This window comes from Falco rusticolus, chromosome 11 (assembly GCF_015220075.1).
Source record: "Falco rusticolus isolate bFalRus1 chromosome 11, bFalRus1.pri, whole genome shotgun sequence".
NCBI lineage: Eukaryota > Metazoa > Chordata > Aves > Falconiformes > Falconidae > Falco > Falco rusticolus.
Window position 1 is genome coordinate 19,553,927 of NC_051197.1, and position 23,638 is coordinate 19,577,564.

Here is a 23,638-nt window from a genome sequence, read left to right on the forward strand (position 1 = left end):
TTGCTGAAGCTTCATAATATTTCGTACAGTAAAAAGCAAGAGTGTTCTTTTATATATATATAAAAGAAAAACTACATCAATTGAAGAAAAAAACCTTAACAAAGCAGAAAAGACATGACCCAGATTTTATTTCTGTAAAACATATCTTAGAGAAGATTCTTAGAAATGGTTAGCTCTGGTAGATAACTGAAGCATTACATCATTATGAATTTGTTTTCAGTATTGTTATTTTCAGTAGTTTAACTGTGAGCCAGAGAAAGGAGCTAAATGTCAAATGATTTCCCACAGAGTGCAGTGTGGAGTACAAGCAGGTTGAAATTTTCCATCTAAGCACATGCCCTAGTCACACTTTACACCCAGTTAAGGTCCAGTCACAGGAAATAACTAAAAATTGATCTTGTTTAAGTAACAAAGATATCTTTCCAGGCCTCCATGAGAAAACAAAACTTGTGGCAGATTTGGACATATCTCTTTCCTTTTAATCTTCATTTTGACACTTTGCTTCTATTTGAGAAACCTGAAGATGAGTATGAAATAATTTTCATTAAGATTATTTATTTTTTTTGGTAAGCAAATTTCTGGCCTGGGTCTGAGATCGGAATTGATTCTTCCCATTCTTGCTGAGACAACCATTTGTTTTCACTGGCAGCCTGGTGAGACAGTGAAGCTGTTTCCCAGCACTAGCCCCATCAGCCAGCACTGATGTTCTGACCTTGGTAGTCCCGTGCACTCAGGATGGCAGGAATCCACTTCTTAGCTGGAATGCTCTTTGCCTTGGGACCTATCTGCTGAGGTGGCAGTTGACTTAAGCAAGAAAAACCTACCATCCTGAAAGGACCAGATGGAGAAACTATCTTTAATGTTCTTTACATGTCAACAAGGAGGAATGAGGACTCCCTCCTTGTATCTTATAACGAACTTCATGTTAGAGAAACATTGTGTTCTATAGCAAGGACTCGCCTGTCCTTTGACACTTTCAGCATGTAGTGTTCCTGGTAGAGCAGCAGAAGTTGGCTGTTGCTAGGGCTGTTGCAGTTGTGAGCACAGTGCTCAGAAAGGTGCAAAAAAATCAGTATAATACTGAGTGTGGAAACTTTTATCTTACCCTTGTACTGCTCTGATATGGCACATCTTTGCACTGTGCACACTCAAGCGCTAGTGACTGTAGGAATTGTCTATGCAACTCCCTGCTGATGCAAAGCAGGGGACACCTTTGCTTCTCGGCTGGCTCCAGCTGCACGGGGATGCAAAAGAATTTCCTCATCCTCCGTCTGCTCTTTAGCAAAGTTCACAAAAACCTGTATGAAGAAAGCAGAAAATGTCACCATCTCATATCAACTGGGATGTATTAGTGGAATGTCTGTACATTTGCATCCTCTTGGCCTCTCTGCAGGGAAGAGACAGAAAGGTTTAGACATGAACTGAACTGAGGCACTGCATACCAGCAGGGAGCATTAATTCCTTCTTTATTTTGAAAAACTTCCTTGCAACCTCCTTTTTGGATGCACTTACTTGCAACTAAAATCCTGTATTTTTGCAAGCAGGAGATGGGTTAAGCAAGGTTTGCATGGCTTGCACAATGTGAGCTTGGTTGTGATGGGAAAGAGGAGACAGAATATTTTAGTAGGAAGCTGTAAGGCAGCCAGGAATGTCTCTCTAGCATTCCCATCAAAGACAGCTTTGCATATGTGGACCCTCAGCTACTTAGGGAAGCAGGCAGATGAAGTTAATACCTTCTAGCAAGTGGGTGCTGCCAACAGTCATAGTGGACTTTCCAGTTTTTTGAGGTCTAATTGCTCCTGTATAAAAGCGCATGACACAGACATATAAACATTTAACTAGATAGCACAGTGTCTGACACAACACAGCCCAAATCTCTTATTTAAAATAAAATGTTACTCCCAGCTCAGCAAGCCTTATTCTGAACAGGTGACCTTGCTCAGACTGCTGTCTCTGAAGGAATGGGTTGTGTGAATTCTGTCATCTGGGAAACGCTGTCTTACTAGCTTTCAAATGGCACCTATTTACACAGGGAATTAATTACAGATTTCATATCTGATCCACCCTCCTTGATGAAGGGTCTGTGAATTTTGCCTGAGAAAGAAGTGTGAGAGAATTCTCTACTCTGAACAGTTTGGTCTTTCCGTTGTTTAGATACACCCCTATTGCATTGCCTAAAACCCACCAGACAGGCTCTCTCATGGATGCTTTATTTCTTACTCACCTGATCTAAAGTTGTTTGAGACACAGAATATTCTTCAATATGCAAGTTTTCCTTATTGGAGAGTATTAACCGAAAAATCTTAGCCAAAGAGGAGGAGCAAATCTGATACTGCAGCATGTTGTAGTGTTTCTCTCTCTGTAAACTTCCTGGGAAGTTCATGCGTATGAATTGCTCAGCAGGAGTAGGATCTGGAGGCATGCCATATTTTGGAGCTTTGATTTTCAGAGTGACAATATAGCCATCTCCAAACCTGGGAAGCACATGTGGATTTGGGAATTGGATGAAGAGATGGTTTCATTATTCAGGAAGGAAATTAATTTTCTGCAGCTATGAAAACATTCAGAGTTTCTGAAAGATAAAGCATAAAATCTAGCTTTGTAGCAAGCCCTGTGTTTGCCCTGCAGAAGTGATGTGTAGCATAGCAGAGTTGAAATGAGATCTGCTCAAATTGCCTAGCATACCACATAGTTGCACCCAGAAATGGGTCTGTTTAAACAACAGCTCTTCAGATTGAATTGCTATTTTAAGAATGGTATATGTCACATACATTAAGTTTTCCCATTAAAATGCACTATAAAAATCTTTTACTCACTTGTATTTTAGCTGCTGAATTGTGCCCAGGCATTTGAAGGTACCTTTTACCATGATGGCTAAACGAGTACAGAGGGCTTCACATTCTTCCATACTTTCAAATAAGAGAAGAGATATTTGAGATAAAAGCCAGCAGATGAACTTCAGCTACTCTGGGATTCTGAATTCTAACTCTTTTTACCTGTGTGAGGTTAGAACCACAGCTCGCCCATCTCTGAGCACACTGACAATAGAGTCCCACAGGAAGCGCCGGGACTGAGGGTCCATTCCAGTAGTCGGTTCATCCTGTAAGGGAAAGGTTAAGACAATCAGAGTCAGAAAAGCAGATAAGAAAATCTGTTTAGAATCAAGTCATTATGTGTTTGGGCCTTAGCATATAGCTGCTTCCCTACTGAAATCTGTGTCTTGAGAAAGCACCTGCACCTTGTGCACTGCCCATGAGTGAATGGGTACTAATGTACTTCTTGGCACAAAGCAGTAAGGAAAAAGGTACAAGAAATTGCAGGTAAGAATATAATGCTGGCTGTGTAGGGCACGACTACAGGGAAGGGAGCGAACACAGTGACCAGTACAACAGTCTGGTCCCAGTTTAGGGACTTAGATATCAAAAGTATAAGCAGTTGTGATACCCCATTATACAAATACTTAGGACCCAAAATATAAATAAATGGAAGGAGGCTCATGCAGTAGCAGTTACATCAAATTGTGTCAAGTTTGGCTCCCATGTTTTGATGGACATTAGAGGTGTAGGTCAATGTACTGAAGAAACAAAGAAAATAATCTTAGTTCTATAATAATGGATACTTCAGATAAAATCTTCCTTTTCTGGTGCAACAGCTCTTGTAAGAGGAGAGCAAGTTCTCCCCAGGTAACCTTCTTACTTAACACAAACACAGAACACACCTCTCAACCCAAGAAGCTAGTGAAGTAACCCTGATTTACACCAGCTAAGGATATGGTCCTGCATAAATCAAGTTAACACAGTTAGTAAGAAAAACTTTTAACAAAATCTTGGGGAAAACAAATTCATTCAACATTTTGTCTTAAGAAATTATGAGAAAACATTTTATCTGGCTGTTTACTGTGTACAGGCAGAACACATATAAAGGCATATTAAATGGCACAAGGAACCATGCTGTTGAAATGCTATTAAAATTTTTCTTTTTAGCGTACAAATTAAGGTGATACAGTGTAATTGAAATAAAGACTTTCTGTAGTAATTGCATTTAGAATCTCCCTTGAGATACACAATTATCTGATAACTTATTTGATGAGAACTACGTTTCAGCATTTGTATACTTTAGTCTAAATTTGTATAATTTATTCAAATACATTAAAGGCTGCAAGAGGGTAACTATCTTCCTCTGTCCTCCTGGATAAAGCAGCAAGCTGTGTGTCATAAGATAATCTTTTACATGAGCGGTTATACTCTAACAAGAAAAGGCAGACTGAAACCAAATGTGGATTTAAATTCAGATTTGTCTGGATTATAGATTTTATCTAAACCATTCTTTGTGGAAGATATTTCTTTCATAATCACTTGGGGTCCATTGAAGACATAGTTATACATTTCAGTCTATCCCTGAAATTAAAGAACTCACAATTACATTGAAGTAGATATAAGTTGAGGGTAGAAAGGAGCTTGCGAGGACTGTCATAAACATTCTCGTACCTCTTTAGCACGTAGTTTTATGAAATGTTATATTGAACTATCACAGAGCTATGTTACCGTAACACTTACTAGCAAGATGAGCGGTGGGCAGCCTATAAGTGCGATGGCAGTGGAGAGCTTGCGCTTATTGCCACCACTGTAGGTCCCAGCCAGGTGGTCTGCATACATAGGAAGGCCCAGCTTCTGGATGCCCCATTCTGCAACCTATGAGAAAGACCATCTTTTTCACACAGCAGCTAATGCATAACAGACAGGATTGCTGATACATCCCTCTTCTGGCAGACATGGCAATCCGCTGGGTTTTAGCACATTCATTTTAGAAGCAGAGCAGGGGAGTCCAAAAAATTCGTGATGATGAGGGGAATTCTAAATAGTTGAGGGAAAGTCATAAACCAGCCTCAGCTGTAGAACTCCTATCTGTACAAGAATTGAATTTTTTTTCTTCTGGAACCTTCCCCATGTTTTCTTTCTTATACATAAACAACTTTAAAGGCAAGAACAAACCAGCAACCAGTGCAGTTCTGAGTCATAACAACTGCATCTTTACCCTTCCACAGTTGGCGCCACAGTTTTGCAAGTACTATTAATGGCTAAGAACCTGCATTTGATGGTGCAGTCTTCTATTTAACTGTCCAAATCACAGGAACCAGTCCCTGGCCTTCAACACACAGAATGGCAAGCCCACTTTGGAAACTCCGGCCCTTGGCATGTTATGAACCCAGTTTATCACCACAAATACTCACTGTAACTACATCTAAGTCAAAAGCAAGAATGCTTTACCCTCTTGATTTCCTCTGCTGGAACCCCCCGCAGGCGTGCATATAAGTAGAGATGTTCTCGTCCTGTGAGCAGGTCATCAATGGCATCAAACTGAGGACAGTATCCCATGTTTTGATGGACATCAGAAATGTGGGTCAATATACTGGAGAAACAAAGAAAAGGGTATTAGTTCTACAGTACTAGCTTTAAGACAGAGATGGACAGTTTCAACAAATTTTTTCTTTTCTGGGGCAACAACTCTTCTAAGAGGGGAATGAATTCTTCCTGATACAACACCCTACTAAAATATCTGTCTGTACAGAATAGCAAGGAATATATGTTCGTTAAAGTCAACTCAGTCCTGGTTAAGAGTGTAAGCCCATTTCCCCTCACCCATTTTCCTAACTACAGACTATGTTAAGAGAATTTCTTTGAACAGCCACTCAGATCTTATTTTTTGCTAATGTTGTTTATTTCTAGAAGAAAAAGATCAGTCAGTTTCATCACAGAGTGTGGCCACTGGGAACACATGGGCAAGACACAAGGCTAACACTTTGCTAACACTAGTAGTAGTAGTAGTAGTAGAAGTACAGAATCACAGAGGATTGAGGTTGGGAGGCACCTCTGGAGGTCACCTTGTCCACTCACCCTGCTCAAGCAGGGCCACCTAGAGCAGGTTGTCCCAGAACATATCTTGGCAACAAAATAGCCATTGTTCAAATCACAACCATGGACAAAGAATCAAAACCCAAGCACACCCAACAAACCAAGACACACAACCTGAATCTAAAATAATGTAAGTGAGTACCAGATCAGACTTCATTAACTTCTGACATTATGCCAGCACTGTGCAAACAAAGACACTAGAAACAGCCAGAGAAAAGTCCCAAAGGTCAAAGTACCCTATTGGACTCGTTATCTAACATTTGTTATCTCTTGCCATTAGATCCAATTGCTTTGTCCCACTGTCAGCATTAAATTTCTTATTTTTTTAAGGTACTTACCTATTGCCAGCCACTACAGCATCTCCAGATGTCACATCAGTATCTCCAGTCAGCATTTTGAATGTTGTGGTTTTGCCAGCGCCATTCACTCCCAAAAGACCAAAGCACTATATAACAAAATTTGTCACATTCTTTAGTATTTCCAACTTGGAAATCAGTGAGGGCATGAAATCTGAACTGATCTGTGGAATGTAATCTAGTGTTATTGAACAACCTACCTCTCCGGGACGGATGCCAACACAGAGTCTGTCCACTGCAGGCGTGTGCCTACCTGCATAAATCTAAATAGACAGGAAAAAAACCCAATAAAAATCCTATTTTGAGACATCTACAGCAAAGTAAATCATCTGAATTTCTTAGTTTAATGTTATTGGGATGAGCCAACTTTAGAACCAAGACAGGAGTAAATAAAAAAACTTAAGAGAAAGAGTAAGCATTCTACAAAGTCAGTCATTTATTTACATTAAGTAAATCTGTAATGATCCCTAAAAATACCAATTTTTCTGCATGCAGCCTTTTCCTTCATATCTTCAGCACTAGGAGACAGACCTGATGCTTTGCGAGGACAAAGTGTCTCTGACATATCAAACCAAGGTGGAACAATACAGCAAGATAGCCTGAAGAATGATACTCCAGTTCTCTATTCATAAGATCCCAGTAAAGTGTGTAATCTTTGTACTTCTGTAGCTCAAGCTCACATGTGTTTTGATAGCATGCAATGTCTGGAAAGAAGATAAGTTAGCAATAACTATAGCCCTTGGTGTGAAATCAACCACGTGGTTAACTGAGACTGAAACTCACCTATGGAAAAAACAGCATGGTAGAAGAAAAGACTACTAGTAGAAATGTACACTCAGGAGGTAACAGTTGTGTCAGACAATGCGAGGTTAAAAAAAACACCTTAAGCAGGGAGGGTTGCACTGTCCTTGCTGGACTTCCCTGTAGTTTGATTTCTAATCAAAGGAAATAGCCTTGACTTCTAACATGTTTGTTGTTTTCCAAGGCACAAGGTTGACTTTGAAAACAATACTGTCTGAATCCACAGCTGAAATACATTCTGAAAGAATAAATTTACACTGCACTCATTTGTTTCATTCTTCTCAAAATACTACCTTGGTCAGGTCTTGCAATTCTAAGATATCTGTTTTGTTCCCTCCACTCATGATTCTTTTTCTTTCTTCTGCAACATCCTCATCTTCATCGGTAATGGGTGACATGGCAGTCTCAGAAAACCTGGAAAAAACCAAGAGATTGATTGCAGAAACAATGAGTTGCCCCGGATGCAGTTAGAATAACAATGTGAAACAATGGTTAATCAGTTGCTAAAAATGCAACTGGTGGAAGCAGTGGTATTGAAACTTCACAGTGTGACAGTGGCTGGAGCATTCTTGCTGTTGGGAGAATCCCTGACCTTTGAAAGTTATTCTCTAAATACTGAAATGGGAGGAAACTGCTTGCTTGATATCAGTCACTGCTTTTGCTATTTGGCTGCTCTTGAGTGACTACAGATAGTCCTTCAGCAGGTCTTTTGAGTGCACCTCCCTGTAAGACTGTATTTTTGTAATTGCACCAATTAGTACTCTTGCTGGCAATCTTGAACAGGAGTCAATGACCTGCTCACACCTGAAAGGTAACTGCTTTCATTGAGATAGAGGCACATTTGTAAAGCAGAGAGGGGAAGCTTCCATAGTGTCCAGGCTGCAACTGTCCTGTGCCATGGACTAGAATTCCTGTTCAGGGGTGTCAGGCTAGTACCTTATGCCAGTACTTATGACACTACAAACTTGCCAAGTAATTTTATAATCTTGCTATTACAGTGTCTTAATCTAAAAACATCTTAATTCAAGAAAACTAATTTCTTTAATAATATTTTCTTAAATCCTCTTAAGATAATGCACATTTGTAAATGCTTTCTTGAGCCAGGATATCAACAAATTCAGATGAAATCAGGTAAGCAAACAGAAGGAAAAAAAGCTGACAAAAGAGAAAAAGAAAGAAAAAGAAAAAAGAAGGACATAGAGAATAACAAAGACACTCACCCTGTTAATAAAGGAACATTAATAGAAGCTTTCAAACATACCATCTTGTGGAGAACAAAGGGTGCTGCATAAGGAGATTCAGAATGAAGAACGCAACCCCTTGAACAGCCATGGCAACCAGGTTCTTTCCAACAAAATCCCACTGAAAAGGGTTGGAAAGATGCTCCTCACCTTTGTGGAAAGAGCACCGGAAAGCAAAGTGAAATACTGCTGACAAAAACCACTGCTCCTCAGAACAAAAGGCATAATTGTAACAGTTTAAGATGAAAATCTGTACTTTATTTGGTCATGATCAGGCACTATCTTCATTTTCCAGTGTCTTATAAAGATTTTTAAGATACATCCCAAGCTCAGCTGGCACACGGGAGTAAAAGTAAATATAAGCTCTCCAAAGATATATTAATTTGGATATCATAACATGAAATTTGCATGGATTATGTGAAAGACATACATTTTCTGAATAAAAACAGATGAGTTCAAAACAGATGAGTTCTGCTATGTGACTGTTCTTTTAATAAGAAGTTGTCTGGTATCAGAGGCAGCCATATCCTAAGAGGATGCATTTGAAGAACAGTGGCCACTTTAAGCATTAAACCAAGGGCCGCCAAAGTATTAAAATGAAATTAAATAATATATCCTCTGCTAATGATCTAAGGACTTCAGAACAAATGATAAGAAGACACCAGAATCTGGCACTGAACAAATGGGTTCATTTTCAATAGAGACAACTGGTTGGGCCGTAGAGTTCTAGCAGCTCTGTCAGAAGCTGTGATTCCTTCAGAGAGGTTGAACTTTCATATTCCTCATCCATCTGATGATGTGAAAGGGGAGAATTTCAGAAACAGCCACTAATTTTCCAAGATAAAACTTTCAACCATCTCATCCAAGGTCAGGCTATGCAATGCAGATATAACTTGTGCTTACTGGCTTAACTTACCAAACCTGGCATATACTTCAGTCACTGCTTGGTTCATGGCCAAGTCAATGAGTCCACGGCCCAGGCAAAAATGTGGGAAGACAATCAGTACATTTTTCAATGTTTTATTGAACTTCAGCAAAGACTACAAGAAACAGAAACAACATAACAAGCAGCTGAAACCAGACTTCTTTAATATATGATTCTATGAATTTACCTTACTTTCTGTTTTTGATTTTGAGTAGCTAATTATGAAATTATTATTGAAGTTGGAACAGCTGGCTCCAATTGGCTGAAGGGATATTCTGTACCATATGATGTCACACTTAGCAGATAAAGCTGGGGGAAGGAGGAAAAAGGGGGGACATTCAGAGTTATGGTGTGATGGAGCCCTGCTTTCCTGGAGATGGCTGAATGCCTGCCTGCTGACGGGAAGTGGTGAATGAATTCCTTGTTTTACTTTGCTTGTGTGTGTGGCTTTTGCTTTACCAATTAAACTGTCTTTATTGCAACCCATGAGTTTTCTCATTTTTACCCTTCTGATTCTCTCCCCCATCCCACTGCGGGGAGGGGAGTGAGCGAGCAGCTGTGTGGGGCTTAGTTGCCAGCTGGGGTTAAACCACAACAACCAGGTGTCAACAAAAATATTACTTACCGGCTTATTTTCAAATAACTCCAGGATGAATGTAATGGCACTGCTGCTGATCCCCACAAAGAGATTAATACAAGACAATGCAACATAAGCAGTGCTAGGGACATTGAAGAAAGAAGCAGCGGGGTACATCATGGGAATTACTGCCCATCTGCATGCAAAAGACAGAAAAACTATGACAACAGCTTCTCAGTATTCTCATGTCAGTTGGTCTAATGAAAACACAAAGTTGAGCCTTCTCATCCCAAGTGTAATGAAACAGTGTAACCAACCAGACATACCACTACAGCATTCTTTCCCTGGTTACTAGATAAGTTTTTTCTGCTTAGTCTTTTTTGTTGTTAAAATGCCGGGCAATAGAAACTGCTAAAATTGAGAAAGCTTAATGCTGGCAAGGTTATTATTACCCCAGATATCTTTGCCCATCTCACTGGATTGCACCCCAGGAGGGAGAAACAAATGTTAGATAAAGCAGATAAGACGCGCTGCTTTGCTAGATACTCCTCAGCCTTTGGAAATGCTCAAAGAAATCAGAAACTCTGTACATTTTTATATTCTTTTCTAACTCCTCTACCATTGTTTTTTTACTCCTGATTTGGAACTTCCTGTGCCATGATTTCTGGGACATAGCAAATGTACATGCAGCAGCACAAGAAGAGTATTCCTCTGGAATAAACTTACAATACTTAGCAATAATCAGTCTGACTAGAAAGAATTCAGTAACAATAACCTGAATTGCTTAACAGGAAAATACACATGTGGTCAGAAAGAATCATCCTAAGTTTCCCACTGTGACTGCAGCTGAACACAAGGGTTAACATACAGTTCTATTAATTTACCTTCTTTTATGTTTTCTATTCAGAGTAGGAAATCATGAAATTATTATTGAAGCAACTGCCATGTGATTACATTTTTTCTGAAAATTTCATCTTGGTAGATGCTTTAAAATATGCAAAGACATTTTAAATGTCCATCCACACAGCCATGAAATACTGTATTTAAAAAAAAATATACAGAGCCACAGATAACTTATAAAAGATACCACTGTTGCACTTTAAAAAGATATAATGAAAAATTAAAACAAATGGATGTTCTGATAGCATTTTTTAACATTGGGTATTTTACAGAGATTAAGTGACGGTAATGTTTTTCATTTTCTTGGGATTTTCATTCAAAGAACACAAAAACTTCAGAAAATTAAAGGTAGTCTGCCCAGAAAAGAACTGTTCCCTCTTAGGCTTAATTTGTGATATACATAGAAGGATGTGAAGCACCTCATTTCTCTCTTCAGCTCTAGAAATAGATCTAGTTGATCATTTTGCCTAGACTACATCAGCTGCAGGGCTATCAGGAAAATTATTTTATAGATAAAAATATATTACCACTAATTAAATGAGAGAGTGAATTTCAGTCAGCCTTATAAAATGGTATTTTACCAACACAAATGCTCATTTGAAGGGAAAAAAAAAAGTCTTGAAGACTCAGTACTCTCTGCCTTTCAGTTAAATGCTGAAAGATACTTGGGTATTGGCTGTCAATGAGGCAAATGAACAAGCGCTAAATTCCTACACAATGTACTTATCAGAAAGCAGCAAACCGAACAAATATATTTTCCTGTAGGGATCACACTTAATGCTTAAAAATCTAAGGCACTGATGATAAAATCTCCTTTACAGCATGTGGCCAGAGTGTGTAAATATCCTGGAGGAGGGATGGAATCCATTTCTAACCTGTATTGCCCCCACTCAGTTTTACTCTTTAAAGCTGGATTTCTCGAAGCACAGAGCTCAATAGCATGAAATCATTTCCATGTGAAATACAGGGCCCCACATGCAGGAATAACCTTGAACACTCACCCATACAGAAGCAGCAAGGCAACAAGCACAGGGAGATTAGTCGGAGAAGTGTATGCTTTCTTGTTGAATCCAGCAAATATAACCACAACCATTCCAGCACTCAGTGCATAATTGACCTGCCACATCACAGGGTGAAGATCAGTGTGTAAGACCTGAGACAGTCTGTAAACATACCCAGATCCTACACATTATTCCAAAAAGATTTTGAATTGAGGAACACTGGAATTCATGAGCTAGACTAGTCACCCTCATGCTTTTGGATCAATGGGTCCCTGGCATCACTCGACATCTTCTTATCAGACTGTTCAACAAAAATACAATATATATTGCTGTTCTTTAGATTATGGTTTGGGAGCCAAGTATTTCATGGTCCTGCTGGCAGGCTGCCTGCAGAAAGAGGCCGTGCATATGCAATGGAAGTGCAGTTTCTGATGGTGCAAAAGCTGTTTAGGAGGGAAAAAGCTAGTTACCTGAGCCACATTCCTGGGAGGAGGCTAAAGCAAGTATGCTTGGCCACTGCTCTTCTCAGTTTCTCTGTTTGGTATTAGTAGTGCTAGCCTACTGCAATGCACAGAGCTCCCCATGCAGAATGGAAGGTGGCATTTCACAGAACTGCCAGCACCAATCAATACCTTTGCATCATGCTATCAAGAGCCTCGGTCAAGCAGAATCCATGTCAAAGAAGTAGCTGGGAGGCTGCGCTGACCAGCAGGGGACAGGAATTCAGAGAATTGCTTCTTTTCCCTCATTTACTTTACATTCCTCTGATAGAGCACCTTCTGAAGCTTGAAGAGGTTTGGGCTTTTCAATTATTTCAATATTTTTCCCTTTTTTTTTTCTTTTTTTTCTCTCCAATTCCATGTTCATGCTTTTCTTATTGCATAAGCCCTTGGCTGTTCTCTTTGTTGAGAAGGCTTGGCTAGAAAACAAGCCCCTTGCTGTGCATCAACCAGGCAAAGAATTTGCTCCTTTGTCACAAAGTGGCCTGAGGAGTAATGGGAGGGTAGCTGAACCCTGACTAAGGAAGCCTGGGCCTGTGGTCTAAATCCTTTTGGAACAACACAGATTAACATGATTCAGTGACCTAAACAAATACATTTATGTAATTTTAGACACCCTAGAGTATTTTCTCTGGCCTCCAGTTACTGTTCCAGCAGCCCGTGAAACTCCTCCACTTAGATTTCCTGAATATCTTGAAACATGTTATGGTTCTTCTAGAGGACAGGAGTGACTAGCATCATGCAGGCTTTCCCCTGCTATGGGAAGTTGTACTTTATTATGCATTCAGTTCTAAGGAAGGTAACTCTAAGATTACAACCATTTCAGCTTCATTAGTTGAATAATGAGTTGGGCACCCAACAATTCCTACATCTGTAATTAGGAGGTCAAATCCTTAGCATGCTCTCTGAGAAACATTTAAAGAAATGAATGCTTTGCAATGCTCAGCATCACCCTTCACTCAATTCACTGATTAGTCCCCAGTTCATGCAAACCCAGGAATAATTGCAGGCTATGAAATCAGACCAGCCGTTACTCACTATGTCCCACATGAAGTTAGTTAGCCAGTAGATTGCAGGGCTCACACCACTGATGAACTGTAGATGCTTGGCTTTCGTTACACGTTCTTGAATCAGGTATAAAACATAACTGGCTGGTATAAAGGACATGGCAAAAATCACACAAATGGCAACAACAGCATCCACTGAAGTGGTCAGCCTAAAACAGAGCACAAGAAGCGACTGTGAGCAAGGGAATGGATGCAACACAGCACTATAGTAGCATTTGGGGAATCTGGAAGGAATTTTAAGATCTAGAAGTAGCAACATTATTTTGTAAGTAGAAGACCTTTCCGATTTCAAAATGTGCTAGTGTATTTCCCAAGTTGTGCTGGGTACTGTAGCTAAGAAACACGGATGATGGTGGTACCATTTCCTGATTTTTTACTTTCCTTCATTCTCTGGGACAGTTCAACTCCTATATATATCTCAGTTTGATAGCCTTTCCTTTATGGTGTGTGTCAAAATAGACATTAAGGCACAACAGTCAAAGTGTTCTGGGTGCTGGGAAAAGAGGGACTCAAGGAGGCAAGTTGCAGACAGTGAGATGAAGTGCAGATCTTGCTAAGGCAGAAGCTTTCAGTTTCACTGAATTCTGAACTTAATAGAAGACAGGAGTGGGAAGTCATGTTTTCTTAGGGGTGTCTTTTTCAACAAATTATGGCTTTTAGATTCTGGAATACACCAAACCTACCACATGCCATTGAAAATAAACCTGTGTGCTGTCCTTGACACCAAGATGGAGATGGTAGACTACTGTCTACCTGTAGTCAGTTAAGGGCAATTTCTGATTCTTCTTGGGATTATGATCTCTGTGTTATTTCAGAAGTAGGTCTGTTGGCTTTTGAACATGAACAGACTTCAGAATCTTTCAGAATCAACAGAAACATGTAATCATGTATAACCAATGGTCATAGCTCCTGCATGGGATGGGAATGAACTCTTACAGGAATATAAGGAGACAGAAAAGAATAGATTGCATATCTAATTCTCCATCAGAATGAAACTTCATGGAAAGGCCTCCATGTTCTGTCAACTGAACTATTTCTCCTCAGAGTGTGAGTACATTGGAGGTGGTAAGCTCCCAGGAGAGGAAGGGGTAAAAGCTAGCAGCAGAGGACAGACTTACACAGTGACTTCAGAGAGTTGCTCCTTAGTAAGGTTGAGGGGATGGTTTATAGCAGTGATCCCATACTCCTCAGGGGCTTGGCCAGTCCGCAGGTTAGCTCTAAGGATTGCATTGTTGGCTACATTGATGAAACTAACCATAGCATGCCAGCCTTTATTGTTAAACCACACCTAAAAGAGCCAGAAAGCACAGATTCATTACCAGAAGCCTTCACTAATAACCCTGAGCTGCAGGAGAAAACTTGGCTGCCTTTTATCTACTTTGGTGGGCATTGTCAGCAGGGAAGAATGCACCACCAGGAATTCATAGCTTCTAGGCACAGTCCAGCAGGAGGAGCTCACAGCCCCTGTCAAGGGATTTTGTAGAAGCACATTTTAAAATTTAACAGAATGTGTCCTACTCGGAAGTATTTAGGACAGCAAGAAGTACTAAGAACATGGTTAAAAAATCTCACATTAGAAATAACTTGACATTATCACTGTATCCCTTATTACTTATCATTAGTATTTCAGCTCCTCTTGCATCCAAGAATGCCACTACCAATAATGTCACAACTCAAAGTCTATGACAGAAAGGACTATGAGTTAGCAGACTACTTCCAGAAAATACCTTAATATTATCTTCAGTTTCCATGTATTTAAGGAAATTAGAAATTTCTTTAGCAGCAGCCAGTGAAGTTTGTCCCTAGAATAGAAAAGAAAAGGCTAAAGATCAACTGTCTGGGTGCAATCTGGTGCTGCAAGTTTTCAGCTTTGTAACAATTCTTTACTAAGGGGACCAAAAAAACCCCAAAACTATCTTGCTTACTCCTGTCACATTCATCATTCGGCCAAGATCACTTAAAAAATTGACAACTTGATCTCCAGAAACATGAAGGACTGGGAGCCTTCCTCCTGTAGAAATTCCTCCGTATCTAACAAGAAAACAGTATCATCAGTCACTTTACCACAGACACAAAAATCTGTACATTGATCCACTTAATGTAAGTTTGATTTCTATATATCATATAACTAATGTATAACTCTCCGCTCTTTTCTAACAAGTTGTATTAGGTCTTTACAGGGCTTACAAATAATAGTTCTATCAGTTTCTGGGAGGTTCATGCTATGATTCTGAGAAAATTATTATTTAGATAAAAGATTTGGAGAAAACAGTTATTTCTACGGTGCAAAATCTTTAAATCAAGATAATTGACTTATAACTGTTTGGACAGCATGAAGGACTGAGGACAGCATGGACCTCAGTTAAAATTTCAGTTGCCCTGAAAGGAGCAGGGATTCACCTATGCTGGTGCCAGCCAATACTCCATAATGATAAATACTATTGCACAAGGTGAACCAAAGTCTAATCCCATAGAAAGTAATGTCTGCACATGAACAAGCAGATATTCTATGAAGGAACCAGTCATCTGTCTACTACCTTCGAAGTGAATTCCTACTGCTGATGAAAAACTAAGCATGTTCCTCAAGGCTAATTAGTCACCTTTCTAAGCTTTGTATCTACAGTGTAGACCATCACACTGGCATTAGCTGATGCCTCTACATAAGCGTGGAGTACTAGTGGAGTCTGTTTTATAACTACTGTACATATTCAGAGCAAGGATGAGGAGTTGTTATTGTTACTTCTATATTTCATAGGCTAGTGTCTAGGTCTCATCTTACTCGTGTCCTTGTTTTGGAAGGCTCATATTTTTCTGCTCCACTTTGAAAGAGCTGCATCAGAGCACTATTGCAATGTAGTGCACTATTGTATTGTAACTTTCCATCACTCAGACCCCATTAGTCTGACTCTTGTAGATAATAAAACTGTGACAGTTCCATTGTGTGCCTCTGACCTTCATCCTTGTGGGATTAGTCCAAACGAATATAACCCCTTGTCTTTATAAAACCCTTGCTGACTCCCAACCTATTTCCCACTAAAGCAATCACTTTGTTATATACTATCTGCCACAATTCCCCTTGTCCATTCAGAGAAACATTGTGAAGCTCCATGGTTAAACACAAATTCCTTGTTCCTTTTATTTACAACCATAATCTATGAACTAGTTTCTTACCTCCTTTCATTGACCCAGTATTTGCTCTTCAAGCTGAAACAGACAAAGAGAATCCTGTTTTTTAACGCACTGAACCAAAGTCAATGGTATTGTCAGGCTTAAATGGAAATTAAAGGTGAATTAAAGGTGAATTCCTATACTTTGCAGATCTCCAGTTCCCCCCAGACAGCTTCCCCCCCTCGCCCCCTTTGTATTGTCTTTCTTTTTTTAATTGCTGCCTATTACTTTAAGTTGTGGGGTTGTCAGGACTTCTGGTATTCCCTGCAGTGGGTTTTTGGATTTTTTTGTTTTGCTTTGGTTTCCAACATGATTCACCTCCAGCTCATACAGAGATAAGGAAGATTTCTGAAGTGACACATACTGGCTTTATCCTAAATCCGTAATGAATTGGTTTTAAAAGATGTATCTAAAGCAATTATGACATATGCTAAGAGGAATCAGTCAAAGGCAGCCAGCACATAGCTAATACAACAGAAATTTCAAGAACTCTGCTGGGAATTGAAAAGGTGGCAAGGTCTGAATCAGAAATAACAGGCGATGGACACTGCATAGCTAATTACTATGCACAACACTCAGGAAAGCTGAGAAGCTATCAGTACGATAGATGTATCTATGTAACACTGTCCTTTGGCTCTTCAGCACTTCTGGGAAGCAAGTGATAGTTAACAGAGGCAGATAGTCATGCTGGTGTGGCTAACAGTCCTTCTCCTTTGGCTCTTCAGCACTTCTGGGAAGCAAGTGATAATTAACAGAGGCAGATAGTCATGCTGGTGTGGCTAACAGTCCTTCAGGGACGCAAACTGGTATCTCTGCAAGGCAGTTCCCCATGCTGTGCAGAGGCATCAGTTTTCTCACCACTGACAGTTACCATTAAGATGGCATTCCATCACCGCTGCAGCTTAGCTCTGCCTATAAAGGAGTAGCCAATTATACAAATAAGTATAATTAAAACAATTTAACTCCTCTAAAATGGGCATCTCCTTACATCAGTAATATGGACATGATGCTCAAGTCTATGCAATACTGTGGCAAATCAGGTGCTGTGTTATTATTAAATAAGAATGTAAAGGCCAGATACAAAATACCACATCTGAAAAAACAGAGAGATTCATCCCTACCTCCCTTTTATCAAAGTGGGATATGTTTTCACCAGAAAATCTGAAATATTTCTGTGGGTCAGGTCTTGAAGAATTTCTGTGCTGTGCTGTACTCTCTGGAAAGAAAAGAAAACCTAATCAATCACAGTAAACTTTACAGTCTCTAAAGCTATTAAGTAAGTCTCAGTAAAACAGCAAAAATAGTTTTGACTTAGAGGAATTGCTTAGGTTCATACTGTTGCTGATAGTGGGTCATTCATTTTCTAGCCCAAAATTCATTATTTTACTGAGATTTCAGAAGAAATCATGAAATCACAGAAGTCTGTGATGTCTGACACAAAACAGCTGCACTTTACTCTGAAACTTGCCCCAAATTTTTACCTCAAGTTGCTAAATCATAGAAAACTACCTTATCTTCACTGGGACCTCAATTTATTTGAAAAGCTTCCTTCTTTCACAGTGAAGATAAGGTAGTTTTCTATGATTTAGCAAGTTGAAGTAAAAATTAACATGAAAACTTCACCTTCACTAGCAAATTAGATGCTTTGAATGAAAACCATGCCTTATGACACCTTTGTGAGCTTTTTTCAAACACAGGGTCCCGTGAAATGCAAAAGCTCAAACTTGCTGAGTTTATCCCAAGGAAGAATATACTTTAAAAGGTTCCCGGGCGGTTTCAGAGGGCAAAGCTTGCAACCTGAAACGACCTAGAAAGTAAGGCTAATGAACTTTCCAGAAGTTCCTACATTTGTCCACAGAGAGGCAGTACCGGATGACAGAAGTTGAGCCGATTCTTGACAACACACAGGAAGACGTAGCATCATAGTGCCTTCATTAAATAAGCTGTCTATGCTCAGACATACTTCACTATTATTTACTTCCCTGGAGACTTAAATGTGTTTCTTCCTGAAAAGTTATATAAAATTATCATATCCTGCAAAATTATCAGGATAATATTATGATAAAGACATTTCCCTTAGACTACTAGAATCTCCACAAACAAACAAACAAAAAATTAATTTTGCATCCTACTTGGATTTGAAGTTTTAGACTAAATTTCCCTCTCAAATACACTAGCATGCAATTAGCAAAATTCAACTTTGGCTGTCTGTTGGATCGGAATTACTTGGAAATGAGAAATAACTTGGGATGCTGTGAATAACATCAGACTATAATCTCTTTATTATTTCTTTTTTTGCTTCATAGACAGGAATTCTAGAGATACGTAAACAACTTTTCTTTGTTGTTTTGCGAATAGTGGTAGATAAACCAAAGCAAGGAGAATCAGTGTTTTTAAGAGATTGTGTCATAGATTTGGCTTCAGAAATTTATCAAGCTTGTGACATTAGTGGTAAAACTAGAATGACTTTAGTCATTTGGCTGTTGTGTGCAGTCTGCCAAACAGGAATATTTAAGTTGAATGGGGTGCATGGTGACACATTAAATTAGCCAGCTAATTACTCTGAGAGTGGCTGTAGTTCCATTTTCTTTAACTTGTTAGAAAAACATTTAGAAAATGTAAATACTAACAGGCTACAATTGTCCTTAGCTCCTCAAAAGAGCAAGCACATTTTATAAAGGGCACTACTAAGATTATTCATCAATAGAAGCAGGTGGGAATGTAGGTCTCATCTCTTCATATAGCATCAGTGGTTATTAAACTACTCATCTTCATGCACATCTAACGAACACTCATTAGGATTGCTTAGAATTTTCTTTCTAAAAATGGAACCAAAAGGCATGTAAAAAAATGATTATTTGGGGTTGACTCAATATTAATTTTTCCAATTTTTTCCATGTTTTTCAATTAATGACATTTTTTTCTTTCCTTCCTTTCTTCTTTCTCCCTTCTTCTCTTCCCTTCTTTAAAGAAAGGCAATCTTGCAAATAGAATTGTTCTCTGAGGCAAAAATAAATAAATAAATTATTTGATAAATTGTTGAATTTTTTTTGTGATTTTCTTCTATATGAAAAGTTTGTAATTTGGATGAAAATAGTAATCACATTTCATTTAGATGTGCAAGCTTTTCCAATACCTTTGAAATTTAATTCCAAATTCCAGCAATTCTTGTTCCCTTGGAAATATACTCAGCTCTTTTCACGTATATTGGCATGGCAAGGTACTTGCACACTAATCCCTCCTCCAGCACTTGCCATGAAACTTTTCTACAAAGATTTATGGCACAAGGACACAACCTGTGGTGGTGGGAGGCCTCCTGCGCCTGCAGGGCATTCTGGCAGCATAGTGAGTTTCTTGTCAGTGCTGCACTTGCAGGAAGGTGATGGATTCTCAGGGCTCCACTTTTGGCTCAGCAGGAGCCTGCTTAGGTTAGGATGAACAGAAGGTGTGTTCCAGGCAGTTGGCATATTATTGCATGGGTAGTTTCTGTGTAGAAGAACAGATTCCTTAAACTGTGCAGATATACAGTTCATGAGAGCTCACAAATCCACAAAATCACAATGCTTTCAACAGATATTCTCCTCTCAGCCCTCATCCTGTGAGTTATGAATAATAAGAACATTTTAAAGTACTTGGTAAACATGAACAAATATAATCTCCCCCTACATCTCTGCCAAGTTCACTGTCTTCAGCTTACAGATAGGACACTGAAGGAACAAGGGGACTGTGTTAGACCCATCGGTACATACAAAATCTGCAGTGGAGACACATCTTTGTAAAGAAACTACCCTTCTCCTTGCTCATGCAGTATCTTTTCTCTATTTTTAAAACTTTCCTCTTTGCTCCTGCTGTAGCAGGCAGAGGAGAGGAATCGGAAGAGAGAGGAGAGGAGAAGACAGCCAGAAGAGTCAAGCTGCTGGATATCTTGACTAGGAGAGAGGCAGGAGAAAAGGAGCAAGTGGCAAAGCATAGCAAGCCAGTGACAAATGCCTCCAAAGCACGACTCACGAGCAGGGTAAACAGGTAGGACAACAAATGTTAAAGAACTCTAGTAACACTTCCCTCACTTCACAGTGAGAATAGCTTCAAATTGTGGAGACTGTTCTATTGCTACTACACAATCTGAGCACCTGCTGAAGCTACTGCTTCCAAACACACCAGGGGGAACAGGAGGAACATGAGGGGACTCACGTGGGAAATGCCAGAGAAGCTGTGAAGATTTGGATCTGAGCCCACTGGCCTACTGACATAAATTTCAACATTGCTAAATGCTCAATACAAGGCTACATGAGCTGGTTTCCAGCTAGGCACATTGAGCACTATGAATCTTTCTTAATTCCCTGGCACTTGCTGTTTGTTTGTTACTTTTGACCCCATATTAGATATTATTGCCAACCATCTATCTGAAGCATTGGTTCTAGTGAAAAGTCAAGACAATTCATACTTGTTTCACTACTCAAGTTCCACTAGTAATATCCTGCTAGAATCTTGTTCAAGAGAGATTAGCTAGCAACTTACGGAAGAGGCTGATTCTTCATGCAGCGATTTCCAAATCCTGGTTTATTCAAGAAAGCATTAATGAGGGAGACCATCTGCTCACTGCCGGGACGCTCATTGCTAAGGGAATAAGATAGGACTTTCTCTATCAAATTTTCTTTCAAACTATTCTACTGGAATACACATAGCAACTGGTGAAGGACAGCCATATGGCAGAAGCAACTGCATCCCTACAAATGCTGATAATGAAATTATTTATTTATGCAAAACCCCAGAATCTTCCAAGAAAGTGAGCAGGCTAAAACCTGTTTCTCCAAATATTAAAGCATGACTTCTGAAATAGTCCTATAGCAATACTCTCCAAAAAGGCTTGAATCCACATTTCTACCCTCTCGGCCCTGTCACACTCAGTAATTAGAAGATGAAAAACATATTCTGCATTTTCAGTTGCTGAGGCCAAAGAGACAAATCTGCTAATAGTGAAGTGTCTGCAACTAACAACCTAATAACATTAGACTACAGACTGTTGCTAGTGACAAGTGTTATACAAATAAAAATATCAGGATCTGCTCCACACACTACCAGGTGTATATTAAATTAAAGTTTCATGTCCATTTTCTATATGAAACTCGAGGAAAATGCTTCAAAATTACTGCCTTCAGTTTTGCTGCTTTCTGCTAGTTGTGATCGAAGACTTAAACATTTTTTATATATTTCCTCTGCACTGCATGTTTTGACTTGGCCCAAGTTCAGCTTTGGAATATGTGGAAGTGAAGGTGAAGCAGGTGTTCAGGAGAGCACAGAGGAATTGTGAAAAAAATTCTGACCCAGTGAAAGGATACTGTGAGGGGAGAAACTGTTAAGCAGCAGCATTAATAACACTTGAGCTCTGCTTTCATCCTGTTTCCATAACTTTGTCCGAATATTAAGTATAAATATATCTACCACAGGTCTGCAGATAGGCTTGAATCATTTGAATCATATTGTTCTCTAAGATTATGATTACAGGAGTAGTTCAACAGTGTATCAGAAACAGTCAGATTTCTCACTGTCCTGGATCTGCTGTTAGGTAGTGTATGTAACTCTGTAAGTGTTGAAGTCATGAATTCAGGTAGGAAGAGAAGAGTCCTAAAGGTAGCAAGATATATGAAGGACTATTGGTTAGACATACTAGCAGCTGTATTCTCAACTTGCACCAGTTTCACGCTGTTTTAAATCTGCTGATTCCAGTGGAGTTAATCCTTTTTTACACCACACCAAGTGAGTACAGTAAGACAGGGGCCCATGATCTTAAAAAATAGGGAGAAAAGGGTGTATATATGACAGATGTACTTTTACTCAGTGATTCCTCTTACCTGAAGAAAGTAAACTGTTGTCCATAGATCCAAGGGTGCAAGGTTAAGGCAGGATATTCTCCAAATGGAGGAATAATTACTGTAAGTATTAAAGACAGCAACACAAAACTACCAGGGAGAACAGTCTGCAGGGAACATGAAAAAATCACATGGTTATTAGATATATGAAGTGACACTGTACACACCTCATAATATATATAAACGAAGGAGGAACAACAGGAGCACACAGGTCAGAGCTGGTTTAGCTCATGAACACCAACAATTTACAATTCAGTGCTTTCAGTTAAGATTCTCGTTGTCACAGAAGTGTATTATGTTAGAAATAAAAATGCTGGACTAGTAGTGACTGAATAGTGAACTTGGTGGAGTGATAGACTCTAGGCAGAAAGAAACAGCATAAGAAGCAGAAGAGTTGGAATCATAATTAGAACAGTCAGGGACATCGTTACCCATTTGCAGCACCCCTGTTGCTTTGCATAGAGACATTGTTGGGAAAGACAGTGTTGAGAATGTTGTAGGAAACCATCAAAAACAGCAAACATCAGTCAATACCTGGGCTAGGAAGTCCTTGTGGCTGCGGGACGCATGGTGGAACCGTTTGATAAGCAGTGCTTTGATCTGCTGATGTACAAGCTGAAAACCTTTATACTGCCGGGACCCTTTGCCTTCATTTTGATCTCCAGCTATGCCTACTGGCATTCGAGAAGTGCCATTAGTTTTCAGAGCAGTTTGTTCAGCTGGTTTGTCCTCAGCAGAAGTTTTATCAAGAGTAGAACCATTTTCTTTAGTGTCTTCTAGGTAAAGATGAAAAAGGGCGGAGAAGACACTTTATCTTCCACACGCGAAGGTAGCACAAACATTTTCATGATCTCCAGATTTTACCAACTGAATATATCACATCACCAGATTGCTTTACTTACAAGTGTTGCACTGTGTCTGTATCTGCTAGTGGCATCATATAAGTTAACACTCCTCTTACTCCAGCAGGATGAACAAGTGACTCGTGTATGTAGACTATGGACTAATGGTCAGCAAGGTACTTTTCATAAAAATTACTAAAACCATTGGCATTTGGGGGCTTGACACTCCACTTTTATTTAAAGAGTTAAGAGCCTTATCCATTCTAAATAAAAGTCTTTCTGCTGACTTCATCTTGTTTCTGAGATATCATGTCAGGCCCTGAAAACAGGTACTTGCTGACCAAATTTTTTTTGGCAAAACCACCATACAAAGACCGAAAGTTCTGAGACTCCTCTTTACATGGCGTTCAGAATACAGAACAGTCCCAAGAAAAGTTTATCAAACACTGTTTATCAAATGCTGATTCATGGATCTATA

General features: G+C 39.4%; 1 protein-coding gene across 4 annotated transcripts in view; it reads right to left on the bottom strand.

The window, feature by feature from the left end:
* Positions 1-109: 109 nt before the first annotated feature.
* The window catches only part of ABCA4 (ATP binding cassette subfamily A member 4), an 84,290-nt gene continuing 60,761 nt past the window's right edge, over positions 110-23,638 (bottom strand). For 3 of the 4 annotated variants that reach the window (XM_037404343.1, XM_037404340.1, XM_037404341.1), the window contains 23 exons: positions 22,853-23,094; positions 22,301-22,425; positions 20,967-21,065; positions 19,745-19,934; positions 17,570-17,664; positions 16,452-16,484; positions 15,206-15,311; positions 15,008-15,082; positions 14,399-14,568; positions 13,252-13,429; positions 11,714-11,829; positions 9,861-10,008; positions 9,227-9,350; positions 8,331-8,460; positions 7,363-7,483; positions 6,469-6,531; positions 6,251-6,357; positions 5,268-5,409; positions 4,557-4,691; positions 2,997-3,100; positions 2,817-2,909; positions 2,225-2,474; positions 110-1,298 (listed from right to left, as the gene is read on the bottom strand). In XM_037404343.1, coding sequence (XP_037260240.1) covers positions 1,176-1,298; positions 2,225-2,474; positions 2,817-2,909; positions 2,997-3,100; positions 4,557-4,691; positions 5,268-5,409; positions 6,251-6,357; positions 6,469-6,531; positions 7,363-7,483; positions 8,331-8,460; positions 9,227-9,350; positions 9,861-10,008; positions 11,714-11,829; positions 13,252-13,429; positions 14,399-14,568; positions 15,008-15,082; positions 15,206-15,311; positions 16,452-16,484; positions 17,570-17,664; positions 19,745-19,934; positions 20,967-21,065; positions 22,301-22,425; positions 22,853-23,094 — 2,969 coding nt within the window. In that variant the 3' untranslated portion in view covers positions 110-1,175. The remainder of the gene's footprint in view (positions 1,299-2,224; positions 2,475-2,816; positions 2,910-2,996; positions 3,101-4,556; positions 4,692-5,267; positions 5,410-6,250; positions 6,358-6,468; positions 6,532-7,362; positions 7,484-8,330; positions 8,461-9,226; positions 9,351-9,860; positions 10,009-11,713; positions 11,830-13,251; positions 13,430-14,398; positions 14,569-15,007; positions 15,083-15,205; positions 15,312-16,451; positions 16,485-17,569; positions 17,665-19,744; positions 19,935-20,966; positions 21,066-22,300; positions 22,426-22,852; positions 23,095-23,638) is intronic. The other variant, XM_037404342.1, reaches the window with a different exon arrangement.